General features: G+C 34.5%; 1 protein-coding gene across 36 annotated transcripts in view; it reads left to right on the top strand.

Moving 5' to 3' along the window:
* The window catches only part of RIMS2 (regulating synaptic membrane exocytosis 2), a 587,791-nt gene that overhangs the window by 438,537 nt on the left and 123,062 nt on the right, over nt 1–26,192 (top strand). For 12 of the 36 annotated variants that reach the window (XM_073893075.1, XM_073893077.1, XM_073893087.1 and 9 more), the window contains one exon: nt 19,693–19,865. The exons of 19 other annotated variants lie outside the window; for them this stretch is intronic. In XM_073893075.1, coding sequence (XP_073749176.1) covers nt 19,693–19,865 — 173 coding nt within the window. Of the gene's footprint in view, nt 1–19,692; nt 19,866–20,747; nt 21,000–26,192 lie in introns of all 36 variants that reach the window. 5 more of the 36 variants (XM_073893068.1, XM_073893069.1, XM_073893070.1 and 2 more) reach the window with 1 other exon arrangement.

Raw genomic sequence — 26,192 nt, forward strand, 5'->3', positions numbered from 1 at the left:
GAGCACAAGCAGAGGGAATGGCAGAGGGAGAGGGAGAAGCAGGCTCTGCGCTGAGCAGGGAGCCCGATGCGGGACTCGATCCCAGGACCCCCAGGATCATGACCTGAGCCGAAGGCAGATACTCAACCATCTGAGCCACCCAGACGCCCACATCAATTTTTTTTTTTATCTCCCACTGTATTTTAGGAAAGAATGTAGATGATTTTTTAAAGTACATATAATACTCTCAATAATATTGTCAATGAAGAGATGAATATCAAAGTTAAGGCAAAACAAAGTAACAGTAAAAGTAAAGTTTGTGAACAAAATGCATAATGTGAGACCCTATATACCTGCTGCATGTGAAGCATGTATTTTCCTTGTGAGCTTCCTAAAAAGCAGCAAAGACAGAAGGGATAACTGGGTCAGTTGTATGATTCCCATTGTTTATACAATAAAAACAAGTTCCTTAGATGCAATATCAATGATTCCTGTTATAGATACCTGACAGAAATTTGCTATAGGAGGATGGACCAATGGAATACAATAGGCATGGCTCCAGATTTTTTTTTCAAAAAAATAAGTTTTTATTCCATTCCAATTCATAAAGTAATTCTTGAATCTTCAAAGTTTTATAACTTTGACACCAATTATTTTGGGCTGGAGAAAACTTAAATCTTGGCAAAGTACTAATTATACTAAGCAATATAATTTCATAGGTATTCTGTAAGGAAGTGGTTTTCTAAGTGTAGTTTCACCAGTGGCATCATCACCTGAGGACTTCTAGAAGTGCAATACTCTGGCCCAAGGACTTAATCAGAACTCTGGGGGTCAGGTCCCTTTGTGTACACCAAAGTTTGAGAACCGCTCTAAGGTGAGCCGCTTGTAAAATTGACTTCCTCTATTAGGGTCTTAGCTGGAAGCCATGATGAATGATGTCATTAAAAAATGGAGACTTGGAGATTAGATGATCTGACACCTTTACAAGGTGCTCATAGTTTATAACATCCTATCACTTGAATATCAAATACTTGTCATTATGAAGTTATGCATTCAGCCTAACTAAAAATGTACTTAAGCCATTAAGGTATACCTTCTTTAAAGGGTCCAAAACACAACTCTGTTTCATTACCCTACAAATTACTTACTGATATGGACTATCTTTGCTGGGTCATCTATCTCCCCATCATCCCTAACATGATCTCCCTCTGTCATGGATCAAAAAGAAAATTAGAGAAGCATCTGTAGAACAATAACTACTAAGTTACTATCTAAGAATATTTTAACTATACTAGGAAATTTGAAAACAGAAAGCTTTTGTTTAAGAAGAGCAGTAAAAGGCATGTGCAGACATGATTCCAATTTCTCAGGGGGTCTTCCCTCAAAACAGAATTTAACTGCGTTTATCTCAGTCTATTTATCTTTTTCCCCTTTCTCTCTCTTTATCTCAGCTTAAAATATCTGTTCCACTCTCAGCAGAAATTTAAGGAGCAACTTTGATTTTTCCCTATAAGATCAATATTCTGTGCTCTTCGTTGGCTCAGAAAAAAGTGATTTGTCTATTAAATTTAACAGTGCAAAATATAATTCAGCATAGACCAACTACCCTTCTGTGAGTTATGTAATTGCTAATTAACAGAACTGGCAATAATTGAATGTCAAACAATATGTAACTAGACCTGAAAATTAATATGGAGAATTTGATAATGTTTATTTAAATATATAATGTTTATTTTTTAATTAGCTATACTTATTATTTTAAAATGATCCAGGAAGGTATTTTTTTAAAAGGGTAGTCCCTAACATTTCAATAGAGAATACTATACAGTTCCTTGGTACAGTATTTATTTGGAATTCAAAGCTTTTATCTCTGTAGAAATAATGCTGTTTTTTAAATTAAATAATTAAATGATTTTGTGTTCCCACAAAAATATCTTACTCTTATTACAGCATAAGTGCTATATATAAATATCATATTATAATTTTGTTTTCTTATTTATCTCCCTAGAATTAAGTAATAAAACCCATAAGTGCCCAGAAATTTTCAAATGTGAGCCAAAAGTCTAAATTAATGCATTTAACCCTTAATCTAATGGACTGACTTAGCGTTCAGGGAGCAGAGGATGGTGTAGTAAAAGAAAGGAAAAGGGTTTTACTCCATTCATTGTGCACACCTGAACCTACTTCTTGTCACCCTAGTTAGTCTCAGGCTTTTTGTCCTTTAAGGACCCATTCACCCATTTCAAAAAGACCTATCAAAAGGAAAGCAATCCGACTAAAGTAATGTACATTATAATATGAATAACATAACACAGAAATAGTTTCAGTTTTTTAAACCTATAAATACAACTAAAACTCACATTGATGCGATTGCAAACAATAGCAATGTAAAAAATTTCAGACAGTTTGGGTGCCTGGGTGGCTCAGTTGGTTAAGCGACTGCCTTCGGCTCAGGTCATGATCCCTGGGATGGAGCCCCGCATCACAATGGGTTCCTTGCTCAGCGGAGAGTCTGCTTCTCCCTCCGACCCTACCCCCTCTTGTGCTCTCTCTCTTTCTCTCTCTCTCTCAAATAAATAAAATAAAGTCTTCAAAAAAAAATTCAGACAGTTTAAGTATTTTTGACAAGTAGGTCGCCTCTGTTACCTAAGCTCTTCCTTTATTAAAAGAACTTATTCTCTTCTCCACACTGAGAATACACATTCAGGGTCAGTCTTGAGTGTTTTAAATGGATTTTCAAGACATAGGCAACAGGGACACCAGAAGAGGGAAACAGGCTGGGGCAGGTTAGGAGTGGCCGCATATGAAGTGTTTGTAAGTTTGCTGTTTGTAAACAGGAGTACTTGAAGACTTCAGTGTCCTCACAATGTGGCAGTGGTTCATGCCTGTAGTGTAGTAGTTGGAGGCACAGCCTGCAGAAACTCCCCCTGGGTGACTTTGGGTAGGTTAACCCTTTATTCTCAGTTTCTTTACCTATTAAACTGGGCTTTGAGACCTGTTTCGTAGGGTGATGATAGGGTGAAATGAGATGATGTGTATAAATGGCGTAGCATTTAGTGATTAAATGCTGAATACGTGGTGCAGATAACATTTGTTTTTATTTTTGTAATAACAACAGCAAATGTAATCATAGACACCAGAAATTAAAATGACAAGGTCGAAAAGAAATAGTAAAGAAATAATTGAGCTAATGAAAAGGATTTCAGGCTAACTCAAATATCATGGAATGTTCCCTTTGTTCTCAGAGAATTCAAGCATCAGAGATCTAAAATGAAAAATCAAATTTAGGGGGAAGGAATTTATGAATCTTCAAGGGATATGGAGATTAAAAACGCGAGCCTGGAACATAACATGGGATGGGAAATTACAAACTAAATTATTGAAATTAAGAAATTATGATATCAAGGCTGATGTTAATGGGCGTGGTCCTTGGAAAGTGGTTAACAGGTGCACGCGCAGGCATGGGCATTTAACAGGAAATGCTCCATAACAGCAGTGATGTACATGGATCTGAACATTCTAAGACGAAATTTATAAAAAGTAAAATTTAAAAATGTGGATAGGTGGCCTTGTACAAATTAAGAAATTGCATGAAAATACATGTATTTAGCAGAAGCGAAGAAATGAAAGCTATGTTTTAATTTTACAAGCAGTGATTGAAATAAAATGCTCAAACTTTTTTGGCAGAAAAGTTGAGTTGCTGGCAGCATATAACACAGTCCAGCAACAGAACAGTTGAGCTGGGCTTTGTGCGCACTGGAGGAAATACTGCTGCAGACTCCCTTCTCAAGCTCCCAAGAGAACCTGGTATTCGCATGAAATAGACCCCATTGTGCCAGCATTACTTAGATGGAATCATCTGATAAATAGGGCAGGAGCCATCTCAGTAACTCAGTCTCTCCCCTGCAAGGCCCTCAAGGAATAGGTTAAAATGTCCCGTAGGAAGTCATGAAGCTTCCTTTCTTGGAAGAAGCAGTTCATTGTTTCATGAACAGAGGTAGGGTTCAGGTTTTCAAAATAAATCCCTGCTAGGCTTCGTCTAGCCAAATAGCGAACAGAATGGTTTCATTTGTAAAAATCAGAATTAAGATTACTTACCTGTGGTTTCCATCCCAAGCTAGGTCAAGAAATCTTACCCCTTACTGATGGGGATGCCACAGCCAGAATGCTAGTGGCTGCACCTGGATTGCTTCAGTGAAATACACCATTTCTCTCACCTTCGAGTCTGCTTTGGCAGATGTTTCTATTGGGTTAATTTCTCTATAACCCTGAAGTCAGCAAGCTTCAAGATCGATAGCAAAATCCCAAGAGAAACTTCTGGAATTCACTGAAAGTGGCTGATATGCGAACATAGGAAGAAAAGCCAACGAGTTACTTTACCTAGAAGCATTTTTTTTTTAATTTAAATTCCACTTGCCAACATACCTGGAAGCATTCTTATTGCCAAACTTAGCCACCAAGGTTCTGAGAAAGTGTACAGAGTCCTGGATGCCGCTGTCCCTTCTTAATATTCTCTACCTCTCCTCCACCACTTAAGGATACGTTTTGTCCAAGTACTGCGCGCTTTAGGTTGCTTCCTGGCCCCAAACCAGACCACATCCTTCTGTACTATCTTGCTACTTACCCGAGCCAGACAAGCCTCCACGCCTTTTATTAGTCACCTGCTGTGTACTTTTTTACGAAGAGAAGTAAAACTAGATTTTAAAATCTAGATTATTAAACTAGCAAGAGCAGCTGTATATAATACAGTGCTACAAGTACATGAGATTTAGTGGTAATCTTAGCAAGGCCTGAATAAAAAAAAACCTCAGTCTCACCTACAAAACTGACAAATGGCTATATAAGCCTAATGAAAAGAGAGTTGGAGATTGAAATGAAAAAGGAACCAGACAAAATCATATCGTAAAAGCCTTTGTACCCTATTTCCCCCTCTTCTGTAGTCTCTTACTCATGTTTGTGAAGGTAGATTTCTCATTTATATTCTATTAAACGTCCACCAAACTAGAATTTAAAAGTAAATAAAAAATTCTATATACATTTATATAATTTCTTCCTTTACCTTTGAAATAAAGGGATGATCAAGGCATCGTTAAGGGAGAAGGGGCCACTGGAAGTATACCTTCATGCTAATGGGAAGCATTATCCATAACCAAAGTAGCAGCTATAATCATAGCACAACGTCTGGTCTTGATTACCGTAATGGAGATATATGGCCAGTTTTGTTAGTCACTCTTCAATTTATTTTTAGTGATTATGATTAAATATAGGCTGCAGAGTAGCATTAAAAGTATGGACTCCAAAACCAAACTGCCTGGGCTCAAATCCTACCTGTCATTATTTATATGACCGTGGGCAAGTTAGGTTTCTTATTCTGGAAGATGTGCTAATGATCGTACCTACCTCATTGGATTGTTTTCAAGATTAAATCCATTTATATACATGTATAACACCTAAACAGAGTTTGGAATATAGTAAGGAATACATACATGTTAGCTGTGAGATGATGATGGTGATGATGATGGTGATGATGGGGAAGAAGAAGAAAAAGAAGATTCATTTTCAGCAGATAACTTGCTCTTACCAAAGTCTATTTGTTGCCATCAACAATCTACTAGGTAGAGATAAGCATATCTCTAAGGTAATCCTAAAAATAATTGGGTGGAAATGGAGGAAAAATATAAAAATTAATGATAATTTTAAAAGTCTAAAAATTGATGAAGGTTGTATTATTTTTTTACCAGTTTAGTCAAACCTTTATTTACCCAAAATTATTTTTCTTACCATTTCTACTCCGCAGTAAGCTGGATGTGCTTCAATTTTAGTTTAACGAGAGAGAGAGATAAAATTATTTTGCACATAAATTTATCTATTTGTACACACACCTGCACACACCCTAGAGCTCTGAGCCAAAGGAGAATTTCTCTTCTCCATATTTTAGCTGATAGAGGTAACAAATATTCATTTTTTGCTTATCCCACAGATACAAATATACCTACTTTATGTAAAAGATCCACAGTTAAAAACTTAACAGTAAATAATTTTAATGCAATTTTAGAAATGTGGTATTTTTATGTGTGGTTAATCTTTGAATTCAAAACTTTCTAATTTTAGGTTCCTTTTTCCCTTAATATCTCGTATTAGTTGGCTAGGACTGCCATAACAAAATACCACAGACGAGATAACTTTAAAAAAAGAAACTAAGTTTCTCATAGTTCTGGAAGCTTGAGGTCCAAGATCAAAGAGTTGACAGGTTTGGTTTATTCTGAGACCTCTCTCCTTGGCTGCAGATGGCTACGTTCTTGCTGTGTGTTCACATGGTCATCGCTCTGTGTATTGGATTAGGGCCTGCCCATATGAGCTCACATTACCTTAATTATTTCTTTAAAGGCACTATTTACAAATATAGTCATATTCTGAGGTACTAGGAATTAGGATTACAATATACGAATTTGGGGGATACACAGTTGAACCATAACCTCTCTCTACAAAATAATTAGTGGTCTTTTAAAATAACTTTGCTGCCTTATAAAAGCATATTCGATTATAATATGAATAGAGATTTTAAGGCAAGTAACTAAATATAGCTATTTTGTTTCAAACTAGTGCTCGCTTCGGCAGCACATATACTAAAATTGTTTCAAACCTTATGATTTTTTAAAAATGTTGTTACTTTTTTTATTTCACCAACTACATTGTCACATCCTAGGAGATGAAATATTTTGTTTTTGTATCGATAAGTTCATTTTTAAAATTAGTTTTCTTAGTGATAAAACCACATTTAAATTTAAATATGGTTTTCTTGGTCATAATTTTATTATGACATTCAAGCCATGGCTCTTTTCTCTTCACATATATTTGTGAATTGCTACCTATTACTATCTGACCACATGTCAGGCCAAGAAATACGAAGATGATATTTTTTAATTATGAAGAAGTCATTTGAGGTTACTAAGACAGCAATTTGTATGTTATAGAACACTATAAGATTTCGGAAGAAATTGTCATTTCTCCCTTTTTCACCAATATAATGTTGCTAAAAACTGACAAAAGAATTTTAAGTAACATGTATTCAGCTACCTGCTGCTAGAAAGGTCAATCTGTGAACAATAGCTGCTCTTGCCAAGATCACAATTCTTTTAGTATGTTGTGTAAGAATACACAGGGAAAACATTTCTCTTTTACCTCCCCCCGCCGCCAAAAAAATTCATGCATTCACCTTTGCTTTCATCAAGCCTCCGGAGTTGCTGGATTGCTAACTACTAGCATACCTTAGGGAATATAAGGGATAAATGGTACGGATCACCAAGAGGAGAGAAGTCTTGCTTTATAGAATCAAGGAGGATATGAGAAATAAAGAAGGAAGAAAATGTGATAAGTAAGGCAGAAATATTATTTCCACTCAAAGCCCATGTAATCTAGAAGCATTGAGTATTTTCAGAAAAGAAATTACAAGTATAAGAATATTCTAAACAACCAGAGAGGTGAAAACATATATACCTTCTGAACCAGTCATGGCATTTATCACCTCCTAAAATGCATGTATTCTGCCTTATATGATAATTTGCTTATTTTTTATCTTCTTGAGAATGGGGACTATGTTTTTTTCATCTTGGTAGTCTCTCTAGTGGTAAGCACTTTGCTTTGGCTATAAAAAGCACTCAGAGGGATATTTTTCTAGAATATGGACATCAATGCTGAGAGGAAGCTAGAGTGTCAGGGGTGGTGTATGTTTGGAAAAGGCTTTAGAGGAGATGAATGTCAAGTATTTCGTACCAAGGTAAGGACAGGATACGAACCCCGGGAGAAGGTATGGGTAGGTTATTGCATGAGAGTCAGAAGCAAATTTTCTAATGGGTATGTAATTATTGATTTGTATCTGGAGTTAATCATAGTAGAAAGAATACTGAGAAAAAAATTAGAAGATTTGGGCTCTAATTTTTATTCTACCACTTATGTGATAAGACTTTGGATAACTGACCAGTAGTTCTTCACAACCCAGCTTTTTTCTGTGTAAAAATCGAGGAAACCTGGTAATCTATGAAGTGTTACACAAATACATGGTACTTTGGAAGCGGCATTGAAAAAAAAAAAACCACTATGTATTAACATTTGGGTTTTAGGCAACCTCATCATTAATTAAGTGAATCATTTAATCTCATGGCCTAATATTTAAAATTAGGTTTGAAGTAAGATTTTCTATATTTCATTTTCTTCATCTAAGTGATTCAACAATCTCTGATCAGGGTCAGGCTCTCTATTAGATATATTCTCACAAAGGATTGAATCTATGTATTTTTAAATTAATTTATATCATATTAATTATGATTTAGAGAAAAAATTTATATGTATAATATTTTAGCCTATTACTTCACATGAAATAATTGACAGCTAGGTTTGAATTGACACTTAATTCAAAACCTTTAGTCAATTAGGCAGTCAGTCAAGTAGGACATCGTGGAGCTGTCTACACCTATCATTTCAATCTAATTTGGCTAATTATAATTTGAACACCTCTACAATTTTATTATGTAACAGCTTGTTCATGAGCACAAAAATTAGTTGTAATTTTTCCTCAATTGGAAGAATTACAGATATTGTTTATTAGCAAAATAAAGTCACTACTGTTTTCCTTAACATGGAATATTGATTATTTCTATTTCATCAGTTTTGAGGATTGCAAAATAATACTCTAGTCTGGAAATAATATAGCTGACCTATAAGAGAAGGAACTTTTGGCTGGTGATAACTTCGAGAGGTAGAAATGTTGTGTGTAAAGGGTACAGAACTTGGCTTGGCACATGGGAGCTCCCAGTAATGGTAGTTATATTTATTATATATGTGATGCAGGGGTAATAAAAGAAAAACCTTACAGTTGAACTTCATTCTCGTAGATGAATCAAAATATACTAGTTCAGGACAACTTCCTGATTAACAAAGAAAATGGCTATGACTTTATGATTGACCCTTTTCAGGTCATTTTCATGACCAGGCATACTCACAGCAAAGCTAATAGTCTTCAAGATCCAGTCTTGTAAGAACATGTTACTTCTTAAGCCCATTACCATTTTCTGCCTACCCCACCTCCCCCCCAAAAAACAATGACCTGAATTTTAAATGGAATGTAAGGGGGTTATTTCAATAGGACATAAAACATCTTTATCTTTTTATTCAAGTTAGTTTGCAAGATACTGTTTTTTTGTTATTTTCAAGTTTTATTTAAGATCTATCCAGTTATAGTTATAAGTTTTTGTATTCTGATTATGCATGTCATTTTAGATAAAGTTTTAAAATTCAGAAAAGGAAGAAAATCTTTATTCTGAAGTATACACTTAAAAATGTGAATGTTTAAAAAGAAATGACTTAGGTTCTACATATGCTTGCCAAGTATCCCATTAAACATGAAATTATAGGTAACACATTTTTTAATGAAATTGAAAGACTTCAATACTAACAAATCACATAAGCTTAGTCAATTCACTTCTCTGTTTCTTAATTTTCTCATCTATAAAATTAAGAATCTAGATTATATCCTCTCTGAGGTCACTTTCAGCTTTAAAATACTGTGATTTCTTTTTAATGACTCAGTGATGAGCGAATAACTAAAAGTATGTTTCAGCACCAAATGACTTTCCTGGTTTTTTTTTTTTTTTCTTAAACAAAGGGTGGTTATAGATGAGTCCTCTTCTGTGTATCTGAACATAATCTCAGGGGACATTTAGTAGCTTTCTCTTTTCTGCAACTCAGAATTGCATGCCTGGTATGTCTCTAAAGCTGATCAGCTGTAATTCTGTTTTCTGGTTCTGCAACATTAAAAGAAAAAAAAATTTCCAGAGAAACAATCAAATGAATAGCAGTAAAATGAAGGACTGAGCAAATGGAGGGAGGAAGGGAGGAAGGAAGGGAGTAATGAAAAAAAGAGAGTTTGAAAGCAAAGGAAGGAAGGGGGAATGGGAGAAGGGAGGCAGGCAGGCAAAATCCTTCCAGTCTAAGAGCTCCTAATTGAGTTAGGGAAACACAGGTACATCAGTGTGACTTTTACAAAATAGGCTATGTTAACTGATATAATAAAACTTAACCATGCAAAGGAAGCATAGAAGAGAAATATTCATTTGGCTTGGAGAAATCTGGAACATATCGTAGAATAATACATGAGGTGAAGGACATGTCAGGTAGAGGAAGAGCTTAAGCAAAGTTGCAGAAGCATATGAGCAAAAGCCGTATGTTTAAGGAACAGCTAGTAGTTCTTTAGAATGGACACACACAACAAATTAGGTTACATATTAGGATATAAGAATGGAAAAGTTGGCTGGGACCAGATTGCAGAGGGCTTTGAATCACTTAGTTAAAAATCCAGAATGTTTTCATTATAACCGTGGGATTTGAAGATATTTGAAGAAGTCACCTATATGAACAAATATTAATTCTAGTGGTAAACTTAAGATGCATTTGAAAGGGAGATTAAGGACAAGAAGTCCTATTCAGAGGCTACTGCTATAGTCCAAACAAGATGTAATTGTTACTCCTTGCCGTGTTTTAACTGTTGCCTCCATCCCAAATGGTCTTAATGCAAACCCAACTGAGGCTGCTCTGTCTTCTCACATGAGGAATGAGAGTAGTGGGCTTCTTCCAGATTTTCAACAGAATAATTACATCTGCCCTCTTCCTGAATTTAATGGATCATGGCAATTCTCAGGCCCTTCCAAGTTTTTCAACACTTTGTGGTTATTTGGGCTGTTATTTAACCCTGATTCTCTTAAATACAAGTACCTTGAGTTACTCTTTTGCTTTCTAAGGTACTAATTTGAAAAGGAGCCGTCTCCCTATCCCCAGTCCATTAAATATTGTTGTGCGTCTGCCTGCTTCACATTCCTGGGACCTTTGTCCTGATGCTGTGTTCCCATGTTTTCTTTCCATTGCAGCTTTTGGAATGCTAGCTTGCCACTCAATATCTGTAATGTCACTACCCCATATCCCAGTGCAAGTTATAAATATTCTCTCAAAAATACAAAAATCATATAATAAACCATGGAATATTTAAAGATAATCACAAAGGACCAAGTATAAGGGATTCTTATGGCAAAGGAGAGCTTCTTTGTGATATTATTCAGTGCTAGATAGATCTTACAGGTTTCTTATACGAGGGTTTAGAAAACATTTGGTCACAATAATGGTACCAGTGCTTGAATATTGACTCTTCTGTCTTTTGGAGAAGTCTGGGTTTGTGGGTTTGCACCAGCAGCAGGCATTCTGTTCTCCCCTCTGTCAGCTTAGCTATAAGTGAAATGTTGTGTATATCACAATGAGATATTATCATTAATATATTTAACAGTCTGGGAAGAACAGACTTCAAGAACACTTCTTCATTGAGGCAGAAATTTCAGACATTTGTTTGAGATATTACTGAATAAGAAAGGCATAAAAATGAATGTAAGACTCATTAAGGCTGTTGAAAAAGAAAAAAAATCATTTACCTTGTGTGAATACATCTGAATCAAGAGATGGCTAAGTGTTAACACATAAGTAAACTTAGAAAATAATAGCTGTCTTAGGCATTGGGCAAAGAAAACAATATATAAAATATTTGGAAGTTTATAAAGCATAAAAAGTATCCACATTTTAATAATTATTAGTGTTACAGTCATGAGTTGTTACATTCCCTGGTTTAACTTTCCTTGATGCCTAGTAGAAGCATAGGTACAAAAAGTAACCCAGGTTAATAGTTTCAAGAATAAAAAACATGAATTTCCAAGTCAGGTTTGGTGTTGTCCTACTCTAAGTAAATAAACCAACCTGGTGTCAAAGACAGTGCCGTATTTTTTTTAATGAGATATGCAAGTAGGAACTTACAAAGTTTTCATAGCCCTTTTCAAGTTTTTTTTTTTTAGCCAAGAGAAAATGTTTGAGGTGATAGCTGGAATGATGAAGAAACTGAGTATCACAGCCTAGAGCTTCTTTAATTTCATCACAGACTATGCCTAATGATTATCATGATATAAATATTTACTGTGTGTCAAGACCTGTGATCTCATTTAAAGCTCACCACAGGCTCAGAGAAGTTAAGAGACTTGCCCAAGATAACACAGCTCCCACTGCCTCTTACCATCAAAATTAGACCACGTTATAGGTTTTATCAATATTGTTGGTTAAAGAATGTGCCTTTATACCATGAGGTCAGAAAATAATTTTTTTGACCCAGAACAGAATGAGTGGTATAGCATTCAGGTGTGTATACTCATGTTCATGATTAAAAAAAAAAAAAAAGCCTGGCAAAATTATCCAAATAAAAATTTTTTTTTTCACAAACAAGAAGTCTAAACAGCTGCCCAAGGCTGATCCTGCTGTTTAAGGAGCCAAGCTTCCTTTTCTTGGAGCTTCTCTTCCTGCTCCCTGTTCTTAGAGTAGGACATTCATGCTCATTGTCACAGAATGATGACTGCACCCCTAGGCCCATGTTCAAACTCCAATTAGAAAGAAAAGCAAAGAGGAAAAGGCAAATGGCCATCCCAGCTGAGTCCGGCAACTGTAATCGCTCTCGCCAACCCCCACCTCCTGTTTTCCTGCTTATATCACAGGGACCAGACTCAAGTCAAGTGATCTCCCTGGCTACAAGGAAAATGAAAAATGACGTTGTTTTGTTTTGTTCTTGTTGTTGTCATTGTTAGACTACTAAAATAAATCCTGATTCTTTGAGTAAAGAACAAAAATGGAGAAAGAATATTGGTAGGCATTCAGCAGTAACTGTGACCAATGAATAGGAGTAGTAGACTTGAATTACCAACATGAAAGACCAAGGACTTATTCGTGCACCCCTAATAGCTAAATATCCAGATACCTGTTACAATAAAATGAGTAACTGATATTTCTTGACTAATCAGAGTGGAGAATATTGAAGAAGGAGAAGTCAAAGGTAACACAAATTTCTCTGTTTTAGTTCAATATTGAGCCTGTTAAATAATGCAGGGAATGTAGGAGATACAAGAATAGCTGGTTTGGGGTGAAAGAGAATAAATTTGGTTTTGGCCACAATTGAATGTGTTATACCTGAGAAACAACATGTGGTAGATGCCCTGCTAGCACCTGGAATTACAAGTCTAAAGTTTGGAGGATAGTGAGAGCAGACGGTCAGAATTTATTCGTCATTACATGGCAGTAAAAATGCACAGATAATCGATCAGGTCATCCTGGGGGGATATGCATAGTGAAAAGAAAAGTGGACTATTGATCAAAATTTGGGGAAAATATCATTTAAAATCAGGTCAGAGAAAGTGAAACTGGCAAAGGAGATTAAGAAGGAACAGTGAGAGAGCCAGGGGAGAAGCCATGAGTGACATTATCTGAGAAACCGTTCATGGAAGCATTTCAGAAGGAGAGAGGACGTCAATATTAGATGTAGCAGCAACATCAAGAAAGAACTGAAGACACTACTGGCTGGTAAATTAGGATATTTTTGGTGTTTTCTGTTTGTTTTTGAGAACAGTTTCAGTAAACGGTAGCCTAGAATGGGTGAAGAGTTATGGATTCTGAGGGGAAAAGTGGTAAGTGCACTTGCTAAGAGCAAAAGCATGAGTTCTATAGCTACCTGAGATCTGCAAATCTGGAATTTTATCACAGAACTGGCATTTCCATTTCTAAAATTGTGAGACATTGATGGAACTAAATAACAGATGATGAGAGCAGCTGATTGCTGATAGACATGTAGTTCCCACAGAGCCAAGCCTTTGTGAGAGTCATAATTGACTACTAGCAATAATTCCTCCTCTACAAATTCTCCAGGAAAAATTATTAATCTTATAAGTTTCCCTCAAACCAAAAGACAGTAGGCTTTTTAGTAAGTCTTGGCCAATAGGCTAATGGCTACCCTTTCTACTCTTGTAGTTTTTTCCCTTAAGCTGTTCTTGCTATTCCATCTTTCACAAGATTTCCCTGGATGAATAACTTACAGATAATGCACCTTATTGTCCCTTACTCATTGTCTCCTGATGAATCTCAGTGAATCCTACAAACAGTGCACGTATTTCTAAACCCCATGCTTGGTGGGATACACCAAGTCTGCATTTGGTGACCACTTGGTAACTTGAAATCAGCCATGGTGGGAATATTTATTCCTCAGAAATTAGCAAATGCTGTAAATCAGAACTTTTTCCCCTTGGATACTGGTTGTTAAACATATCAGCACACCACTGCCTATACCTATCATGGGGAATAAGAGGATTACATGACTAAACTCTATTCATCTATCTTCGCAGTATTTTATACTCTGACTTGATGCTTCATCCTGGAGATTATACTCCAGTATATAGTCCAGATAAAACCACCATTCCCTTCATTTCAATTCATTAAACATTTATTAAGTTCCTACTGCCTGCCAGGCAAAGATCTAGGTAATTCCCATTATCTATACATACTAAAATAAGTAAGACAGTCATTGTTCTCAGGGAGTTTATAATCTAGGCAGGATAGATAGATAGATAGATAGATAGATAGATAGATAGATAGATAGATAGATAGCTAATGTGTGAGAAAGAGATACGTGATAAAATTGTAAGAAATTCACGAATAAAGTAGTATAGGAAAACTCCGGGCAGTGACTATCTTGAAGGAATTAAGGAAGAGTTTCCTGGCAGGGATTTCATTTGCAGAATATTGTTTTTAGGGCTAAATCTTAAATTAGCCCTCAGTTTTCTGTAGCTTTTCCTCTCTTCTCCCTCTCAGGGAGAGACCTTATTACACAATACCCTCTTTAGGAGTCGTATCTAAACAAAATGATCTCTTAACAGATTTTCGCATAGTGCAACATTCCTATCAAGCACTGTTAAGAGCCTTGGCTGGGACAGAGGGGAAATCATCTGGAAGTAGCTCCTCAAAGAGGGAGTTTCTGCAATTTTGGTACTATCAAAAGGCAATAGGACTCTTTGAATTATGATCTGAAATACTGTAAAATAGGTTAGCAAAAATGAGAGCATCTTCTTGCTCACATGATTATTTCATTGTCCACAGTGCCAAGACTCCCCCTGCCCTGTTCTTGTCTCCTCCAGACCCCCACAGTGGTGTTGAGAGCCCTGTCCAGAACTTCAGCTTCTCCTTTACCTTCCAAAGATTATGTTTGCCCTATTTTTTTCCAATCTTATGATCTATTCGTTGTGTTTTCTCTCTGAATATGATATGAATATTCCTCCAAGTATTTCTTCATGACATAAAACTTATTTTTCTTCAAACTTAGACTTTTTTCCTGCCTGGTATTTTGCAATAACCAAGTCTTGGACTAGATTCCCAGACAACAAATTGCAGTTTTCTGGTGAAATTTAATAAATCAAAGATAAGCAATGCTCAAGGCAACTCATAGTCCCACTCCCGTGTCTTGTCTGAGAAGTTCATGTACAAAACTCAAACCTGAGTTGATGAAATGCTGGTAGAGAAATCAAGCTGGGAAATTGCCTAATCTGAAAGCTTCATATGAGTATACTGGAGAAATGGAAATCTTATTTTAGAAATTTGAATTTACTTTTTTCTCAGGAATATTATTCTAAAATTTTAATAATAACTTTCCTTTTAATAGAGCTTTGATGATATGCTGTTACTTTCCACTATTGTCAGATGAATAGAGAGAACATTAACTTTTCTAGGCCACTTAAGAACTCTTTAGAGTCTGGAACATCCTGAAGAATAATAATTTCCTGTAAATTTTTCTAGTTCATGATCTACTTAATAGTAACGTACAAAACATCAGAATGCTGTCGGGAAAGGCTTCCTTACTGTCTTCCAAGATTTTAATGATCTCCAATCAGGGCACAATTTTCAGCTGAGATCATATAATCCTATGTAATAAATCTTCTTTGTTTTTGTTCCATTAAAGAGAATGGTGAGGATATCATCCATTGTTGATCTGTCAGCTGTAAATTAATACATGCTAATTGTTGAAAACATTTTTTATTGTATGGTGCCAAGACAACACCAGCCATTTTCTAGATAAATGAGATGATTTGCATTCATAACTACCTTGGTACAATAATAATTTAGCTGCTGCTATCTCACTGTTAAACTAGAAACTTTTGTTTACCATAATTTAGGAAAAGAAAAAAAATACATTTAAGAAATTTTTAAATAATGAATTGCTTTAAAAGTAAACTCTAATATTAGGTCATTTATGACTTTGAATTTTGGGTTTTTTGCAGCTGTGTATGTGAAGATATTATATTCTAAGTATATTTAAAATATGTTCTTCTGAAGTTCTGTTTATAAAAAGATTTTTTTCTATTATTTCTCACTTTCTATATTTCTCATTCTGTGTATCATGTGTAAATTTGCAATGGAAACCTGATCTATACCCTAAAGGTAAACCTACTTAGTTGACTAGAAGTAGACAGAGAAATGCACTTAAAAGAAGCCTTGAGAAGGCAGTAGAATCATCATCAAACTAGAGCTGTTAGCTAATTTGTATTCTTTCTTTATATAAACTTTTCCACTCAGTGTCTTTTTATTTAATGACTTTCTGCTTTACGCATTGGAAATGAGCAGTTGCTGTGTGCTACTAAGCACACTACTGGGTATTTTAAATATATCATGTCTCTTACTCCTCGCAAGAATCCTTAAAATGAGATTTATCTTTATCTTACTGGTACAAAAACTAAGCTTCAGAGTTTAAGTTAAATCAAATTAAATCTTTGACTCTTAGGTGCTAAGAGAGTTACTAAAATAAGGAAGATATTGTCCTGGCCTTTAGGAGCTTATATTCTAGGAGAGGGTTTGAAAATTAAAAATGAACACACTTAAACACACACACACACACACACAAACACACATCTTTAACAAGAGTTAGCGTGTGTTGAATTCTATAAAACTGTATATGTGTAATCTTATCTTTCCCTAAGTTTTGCATATCCAAAATTTTAGCTCAGCAAACACAATTATCTAAGAGGTCTTAGCCAAAGATATGTGCAATGTGCACTATGTGTGTTTTTTTTTTTTAAAAAAACCAAATTCTTAAGCCATAGGCTAGCCCGTATGTACCTATGAATCATAGTAACAGGATTAAAAGTCATGACAACTCAAAAAGACAAAGACTAGAGCATGCAAAGTCAGAATCCTAACTAGTGAAATATAAAAATCAAGTAAGAGTTAGGATTCAGAAATGAAGGCACAGCAATCAGACAAGAACCAATCAGGGAAACACAGAATAGACAGATACCAGTTGGCTTTGTGTATTGAGATAACGTACCAGAGACAGATACTAAAAATGAGGCATGTTCTCTGTCAGCCAAGAAGTGTCATGGATTTCCTGCTGAGATAAAGCTACTTCTCATCCTGTGTCTGGGAATCAGAAGTTCTCCATAAAATAATGGGATATGGATGAACCTGGTCAAATGGGGAAGGTGAGACCTGAGGACAGAGTAGGGGTCAGTGGAAAAGTTTGGTTTCATATTTTAATTTTGCTTTATAAACATATTTTCTGAAATGAATCTCTTGGAGATATGTAAAAATGGTTATATTTTTATTGTAGCTTAGAGCAGTCTTAAAATAATGTATTTATTTTGGGGTATTTCTACCTAGTATTTTTTTCAGTAAAGATATACATGGAATTGATACTAAACCAGTATTCAACTAGTGTCGAATCATCATCATCATCATCGTCATTTGTCATTTATTAAACACTTGTTATATGTCGATATTGTGCTAAGTGCTTTGTTACATACATTATCTTATTTAATCCTTGCAGCAAACGTAGGAGATGGGTACAGTTGTTGTCCATGTTTTAACAGATAAAAAACTGGGACTTATAGAAGCAATTGGCCTGAGATTACAAACCTAAGAATTTTATGTAGCTAGGATTCAGACCAATAATTCATTCTCACTCCAGGGCATGTGCTCTGGTTACATTATTATTTCTTACTACCTCTTACAGTTAAAACTCAGGGTTTTTCATTTGCTTTTAGTACATTTTTTATATCCTGGCTAACTTAGATAATGTTGGATCTAACCATTGAAATGCTATTCTATACAATGGCTGAAGACATTGTCACTTAAAAATGTCACAAAATGTCACAATGTCACAAAAAATTGTTTTTAATATTTTAAAGTGACTTCAGTTTGAAAAAGAATATCATGGACTAAATGTTCTCCAATAAATTCACTGTAAATAACTAATCTACCTTTAAAATCAACATGAAGGCTCTATTTACATAGGTATTCCCTGAAAAAAAGGCAGCGAGTTTTGCAGAACTTAAGTGTATTCTTTTTGATACTTGGATTTACCCAACAAAGTTGAAAGTTAAAATGTACTAAGAAAGGCCAATACCTCACCTAATTTGAATGTGTATTTCTAGATTAAGGATTTGAATATCAAATTTTAAGGAGCCTTAAAATTAATCCCTTCATTTTATATTTGAAGAAAAGAATCAGTCATTAACTCAAAAATATATAACTAGACACTGAGAGATCCTGGGGGGAAAAAAAAGATCATTTTAATCTGATTTAATGTTTATACTATACCCTATCACCATTCAATTTATTTTAGCCAGAATGTTTATATCTATCTAATATTTGCAGTGAATTGTTATTCTTACCAGATGGTTTATTAGGTAAAGATTCTTCAAGTCACAGTAAATTGTTTATATAAGGTAATCATCTTTTAGGGCTTTGTGAAATTTGCTAGTATCTGTGATTAGAAAAACTTCCATTGCAAAATCGACCAAATAAGGATGTTTCAACATTATGTTTGAAGTGCATGTAAATAAAGAAATACCTATTAGTAGATATTCTCTTAACCCACTAGTAGCCATCAGGTAGTAATGATACAATCATAATTATTTATTTATATTATTAGATAGCAGACATGTATTATTTCTAATTTTCAAAACAACCCTGCAAGCAAGATACTATTATCCCTGTTATTTTATAAACAGGCTTATAAAGGTCAAATAATTTGCTCAAGTTTACCCAGCTAGTAAGAGTTTTTCTTGCTCCAGGTTTTCCAGACTCCAAAGTATTAATACTTTTTTACATCCCAAGTGTCATGAACATAAAGCATTCATGATGGCTTGCAACCTACCAGAATATTTGACCACCCAGAACACCCTGCAGGCTGGTTGTGCCAGATAACTATTTGATTATTTCAATTCCAGGAAATTTGAACTATTGTAAATAATAATGACTTTTTCTAGCATTTCTAGGATTCATCAAAATTCCAGCAACCATGCAAAAATTAAACTTTCTTTTTTCTTGGCTTTTCTTTAAAAAAATTAGTGTTTTAATAATTAGATTTTATATTATCTCTAGGTTTTCAGTGAAGCATAATGGATTACAAGAGAACATTGGTGGCTACTAAAATTGGTCTTTATAAGTTACAATGGCAACCTTATACTTTTTTTTTCAAATTCTATACAGAAATCAAACAATTCTACTTCCTTATATTATGTTTATTTCCCAGATTTTACCTAAATGTTCTTCCCTGGGGCCATTGCTATTGTGAAACCGTTTTAATGGCCTTCATTGGGGTGTGGTGAAAATGCTCTAATTGCCTTTGCTAAAAACGAGGGTTTCATATAAATTGAATTTTTCTTTTAGGATAATTGCCATTCACTTTTGTTTTATATGCCACTGAGTGGGGTTTTGCAGTATCCTCTGTGGACAATTAAAGTGCTGAAATAGGAGAAGCTAATGATTGCTTTGTGTGGTAATACTGACAACCTCTGCGTGTTTGTCAATCTGTGTTAACAGTATCGATCAGGATGGGATCCTCATAGAGGGGCAGATAATATTTCCACTAAATCTTCGGACAGTGATGTAAGTGATATATCTGCGGTTTCAAGGACTAGTAGTGCTTCTCGTTTCAGCAGCACGAGCTACATGTCTGTCCAATCAGAACGGCCAAGAGGAAACAAGAAAATCAGGTGAGTAAGGGGACTTGAGCAGGAAATTCTTCTAAACATGTTTTAGGAAGTCTTTGATTTTTCTTTAGATAAACATAAAATCCTGGATTTCAAAATGGTTAATACGTGTTGTTAAGGCAGTAAGAAGTTCTGAACATACCACTCTTTATTATATTTTGGTCTCTATTCAAACTACTTGCACAGAAAAGTTTTATAGAACATAATTTTCCTACTAGACTACTTGAAATCCTATCATGAGTTATTTTTTTCATGCTTGCTGTTTTAAAAAGTAATTCTGTTATTATTATATCTTTCCTGAAATTAAAGGGATGGCTAAGTTAAGACTTGAATTTGTTAAGGTTCCGAGGAATAGGAAAAATAATACTTTGAAGGGTTTTTTTTTTCCCTAGCCTAATACACTTCGGTGATTCAGAATACATAAGAATATTACTCTTTTAGTAGGATGCTCTCCCATTCTCCTGAAACTTTTAGAAATGCATGGAAAAAGTCCTCAGCTTCTCAAGAAAATGTATAAATGTAATATATGTTAGTATCATTTTTACTTATCACCTGACCTATAGATTTTATAGGCACCTAAGCTATTTTTTTTTTATTCCCATTACATCAGAAAATATCTGTAATGGAGACTACAACTTTTTTCCATGCAACTTTGTGACAGGAAAATATGATCTAAAAACAATGATGACTGAGTGTTGCTTACACAGTGCTTCTTCTGGTAGACACTGGAGAAAAAAAGTATTCATCATTTAAAAGATAGAATTTTTGTTTGTTTTGGTAGTTTTCATTACATTTCTGTTTAATTTCATGTGCATTTTTTTCCTTGACTTTTTCTTTCTTGTTTGTGTTTATTTGCATGCCTTCGATGTGTGTTGCTTTCAAAAGGCCCAAGGGAATAGAAGAGGGAGGGCAAGAAGGGGATAAGCGTGAAGAGATAGTTCATGAGAAGGAAGAGGTAAAGGAAGAAAAACTTAGTGAGAATGAGAAAGGGACAGAGATCACAAAAACATGTGATAAGGAGAAAAACAGACAATCAGGAGACGAGGAGAAAGCACAAGATGTACCTGAGCAAGGGAAAGAAAACGAACAGTGGAATAAAGAGGATTTGCAAAGACGATTTTCACAAGATGATGACAGGTAAAATTTGCTCATTTGTGTAGACATTTCCCATTAGCAACGTAGTCCTTTTTCCTAATCCTAAAAACTATTTTGCCATTTTCATTTGGTTTATTTTCTTGTGTTTTATCTATTTAGCTTCTAATACAACTAATTCATATATTGGCAAATTATTATCAAACAGATTGACTTATGAAACAGTCTTTAATTTGTATCCACTAGCTCTGAGGGTCTGCTTTGTTCGGTTTTCTTTATGACTTGCTGAATCCAATGTGAATTTCCCTTAGTTCCTTTCATGTTAATTGCTGTATAACTTCTCCATTTGTAGAGTCAAAATTTTTAGAATGAGCTTTCTGAAGAGCCTGAAAAAATTTGGCCTACTCCATAAAAAGTATGACACACTGGGGATTAACTCTAAAAATGAGTGGCAAAATAGCTAGCAAAAAGTAAGCTTTATTCATTCCGCAGCTCCCTTGCCTCTTAGTTTTCTGGTGGGTTCTAGCCCAGTTTTGAGTACTGAGGAAGACTGCAAATCAGGGGCAGTACTCTTGTTACTGGGAGAAGGGCAGATGCCCCAGGGTTTGTTAGAAGGCAAGCGCGTCGGGTTAGCTCCCTCGAAAAATTTAGGCAGCTAGAGAAACTGCCAGAGAAGGAACTTTGAATGGGAAAGAAAGGGGAAAAAATATAAGCAGCAAGATATAAAAATAACTATGTTTTCATTTTCATAACACAGGCACCAAGTAAGTAGGAAGCTATCTTTCTTTACAGTACTGTACTGAAAAGCACATCAGCACCAGTACACAGTAGACTTCATCTTCCTGCCTGAGGAGATGAGGTTTCTCTAATTATACTTCTCAGAGACTGAGAATTGTACATCATGTCCATTTTGGAGAAATTTGGATTTCTAGTTGTCAATCCAGAATTTGATTTTATGTTAGTACATAGTTGGCTTGATAAGCATACCCTATTATAAGCCAAACTTTGCATTATTATATCTAGCCCCAATCGCAGTTTGTACTTACTCATAATTAATGAGAAAGATAATTGGGGCAGATGTTTATCCTTTCAATATACAATTCAGTGGTTTAGTCTATGACATTTCACTTTTTGTCTCAGATTGGTATATTACTATATCTGTGATCTGTGAAAGTTTCTGTGTAACAGACATTAAACCTAAAAGGAATCCTAAGTTTGGTATGTTATGTGATTTGAATCCAAACTAGTAATTGCAAATCTACCTTCATTACTTCTCTAACTTTCAATAATTACAGCAGTTTAGCAATAAAGACCATTTTTTCTGATTTGTTGGGCATAGAATAATTTCATCATTGGTTCACAGAGAAAAGCTTTCAAGGTTTCCTTGGAAGAGTTTCCTTTCTTTCAAAAGCAGAGCAAAATCCAGGTCTCTACTGTTTTTCTTTGTGTATACTGTGTAGAGAACACCTGAGCCCATTGGTGTTTGCCTGGAGCCAAAAGTCTGACGTACCGGGCTTGGTGGACGAAGATTTTAACTTTTAAGTTTTCAGTTTTTAATTTATTACTTTCTTTATCATTTCCTTTAGGGAAAGAGTACATTATTTTGCGGGGGAAAGGGAAAGATGGTATATTCCTAGCAATCTGAGACATCAAGGCACTGTACTCAGCTTAAGTAACTATATAATCCTTCTGAAATTCTAAAGGGGGCCAAGCAAATGTCTCTAGGGAACATAGATTCTATAAGATGACCAGAAGTATCAACTGCAATTATTTGTGGGAAACTTTTGGTGTCACTAATTATTACAACATAAGATCTTGAAATTGCTTTCATTTCTTACAATAAAATGAACAATCTTTATTAGAGGATATATGTCTGAGTGCTCCCAGTAATATTTTGTTTTGGTTGTTGATGAACACAATCATAGATTGTTTAAACACTAAAAACAGCTTATGTGCTTTATGCCTTTTACTAGTAATCCAAGTTTTATAAAGGAAAAAAGTTTTTGACTTCAGAATTTAAGAATTTATAGCAATGCTAGAACTTAAAATTAACACAGTGACTATAATGTACCAAATCCATTATAGTTGCTTTTTTCATTACAGTAATTGAATCTCATTGCATAATACAGAATTATGTTTTTTGTGGTCTAGTAGTCACATTAGAGTATGTCTTCTGAATATATAAGTAGAAAATGAATAGGAAAAAGTAAATTCAAAAATGGTTTATTAAATTTTTGAATATACTTTTCAAAGTTGATAAATAATATATTCATATTTATATATTTACATTTACATACATGTATATAAGTCAGGTGAATGCCCCTATATCATTAATGATTATTTGTAAGCTCTAGAAAATCCAAAATTATTTTAACCATTTAAAATATTTTTTCTCAGTCTGTGTACATATGTGCATGTTCAAAATTTTATATCCATTTGCACTTGCCAATTATATATATATATCCATTATACATTTGCCTATATATATGTATATGTATTATATATATATATATATGTATATATATATATATAAAATGGTAAGCTGGCTCAGAAGAAAACAATGTTCAGAGTTCAGAGGTAAGGAGAAATCATTTATTCAACCAATACTTTCTCAAGCACTGTACTAAAAACTGGGGATAGAAATGAAATTAAGCATTTCTAAATATCTAAGCCTGGGAGTGAAGAAGTTTCTTAGCCTTGTGTGAGTGCACATTTAAGGATAGCTTCGTATCCAAAAAATGTTATTAATATACCTAAACAAATACACAAGCATATTTGAGGAAGGAATTTGGCACAGAAAGGAGGGGATCTTAAGTAAATCTGCAATGGAAGATAGAAAAAACAAATACTGAAAAATACAGTATTGTCAAAACCAACAATATTGGTGGCTTTATGATCAAACTAGACTCATCTATTCTTCCAGGTTTTGTTCTAGGGCTATAAAACAAAAGGAAAAATTGAAGAAATTAGTTCTCTATAAACTTTTAGTTCTCAGATATGTCGGTAAATGCTAGAGAGTTATAATTTCTTTTTAAAGAGAATGTTCTTGAGATAGGGACATTTTTTAAATGAAAAAGGTTGGCATCTGTTCAAATATTCATGAAAAACTGTTTTTAAGAAACTTAAGCCATCTAAATTGTGTAGATAAAAATTCTTAAAATATTTAGAATAGCAAGCAGAGTAATTGTAATGAAATATTTATTGCTACTAACATGTAGATCAGAGTTGTAGATTGGAGTTGAACATTTTCATGACCATGTAATATAAGTTGGTACATACAGCATATTTATGCCCATATTAGAGACTTTTAAAGGAGAAACAGTATGTCTCATAAAAGTAATTGTGGTTGAGGCATCTAAGATACCTGGATTCTCATCCTGACTCTGTTACATTTACCCGCTCACTTTGTCTGGGCTTTTTTGCTTGCCAGTTAGAGGAATGGATGATTCCTACTCCTTCCCATAGTACACAGCCAACAGGAAAGGAAACATCTTCTGTTACACTGAGATTTGTCATTATTATCATGAGCTCAAGAGATCATTGGTTCTGCAGCTAACCACTAGTAGAACAAACAGCTCAACCTAAGTTTCCAGCATTTGGCAGATGTTTCCAAAATTTAGGTGACCAGTATTTAATACTCCATAGATCAAGCTGAGTCTTTCAGTTTTCTGGAAATATGTTTCAGTGCGAACTCATCCCATCGGGCATACTGAATGACTATGCTGTTCTGTTGTATTACTGGTGGTCTGTGTTTTCTTTTGCTTTTTTCTTTCTCATTAAGGCTATCTTCTAGTTAATACTACTGAAATCTTACAAGCTTGTGTAAGTTCTCCTCTATTTTATGATTTGCATGAAAAGGGAATTTTTAAAAAAAAATACGTAAATATCACTTTTAGAATTTTGATTCTGTAAGTTTGGGGTGGAGCCCAGGAATTTGCATTTTTAAAACAAATACCCCAAGTGGTTATGGATGCTATCTATTCTTTCTTTGCGGTTGCTTATATTTCCTAAGAATTTTATGATCAGCTTGTCAGTTTTGGGGGGGAAAAAAGCAGCTGGGATTTTGATGGGGATTTGTTTAATTAGATCAGTTTAGGGACTGTTACCATCTTAAAAATATTACCTTCCAATCTGTGAGCATGAGATGTTCCATTTATTTTCTTAACTTTCTCACAATGATGTTTTATAGTTTTCAGTGTACACATCTTACACTTCTTTTGTTAAATTTATTCTAAGCATTTTTGTGTGCTATTATAAATAGAATTGTTTTATTAATTTACTTTTAGTGCTGTTCATTGCTAGTATATAGAAATACAATTCATTTCTATATATATATATATATATATATTGATCTTGTATCCTACAACCTTGCTGTATTTCATTTATTAGTTTTAAAAGGTTTTTTTGTTAATTCCTTAGGATATTCTATGTAAGAGATCATGTCATCTGTGAATAGAGGTAGTTTTACTTCTTCCTTCCAATCTGAATGCCTTTTATTTCCTTTTCTTGTCTAATGACCTGGCTAAAACCGTCACTACGGTGTTAAACAGAAGTGACTCATAGAAAGTTCTTAAAAGAAACAGCCATATAGAATTACTCTGCATTAACTGTCACAGCACTTTTGAGGATATTTTCTCCGATGCCAGTCATCCATTTTAGAATAGTCTATGCAAAACTTCCTTTTAAAATTCTATGAGTATTTCTCCTACACAACTGATGTATCTGCTTCACAGGAAACAAAACATTGTAGCCCACTGTATGTTCTCTTTACCTCGTCTATCAGGAAGTCAAGTTCATAGTCAACACCTATTAATGCCATTCAATTTCTTGAACTACATATTAAAATTATATTACATATAATAATTGACATATTCACTTTTGCCTCTTTTTTGAGGCTTTGCTTTTCTACTTCTATTTTACTATAATTTAGAATTCTATAACTTTTTCTTAAAACTTCCTCAAATTATATATGCTGCTCAGCCTTAACAGTTTTCATATTTTTATTGTGCAGACTTTTAGAATTTGACCCTGTTACCCTTCTCTTCTTGAAATGCTTTTTTCTCAGAGCTTTTGTGATTGTACACTCCTTTAATTCTCCATCCATCTCTCTGGTCCCCTCTGTTTTTCCTGTGAGCTTTCTGTATGCCCCTTTTATGTTGGTATTTTCCAGGGTCCCATCCTAGGCCCCCCCTTTTTTTACTCTACACATTCTATCTTGTCGGTGCATTTTTAATTCCA

The sequence above is a fragment of the Callorhinus ursinus genome, unplaced genomic scaffold (genome assembly GCF_003265705.2).
Source record: "Callorhinus ursinus isolate GAN/ISIS: 27379988/994484 unplaced genomic scaffold, GSC_fseal_2.0 scaffold5, whole genome shotgun sequence".
In the NCBI taxonomy this organism is placed as follows: Eukaryota; Metazoa; Chordata; class Mammalia; order Carnivora; family Otariidae; genus Callorhinus; species Callorhinus ursinus.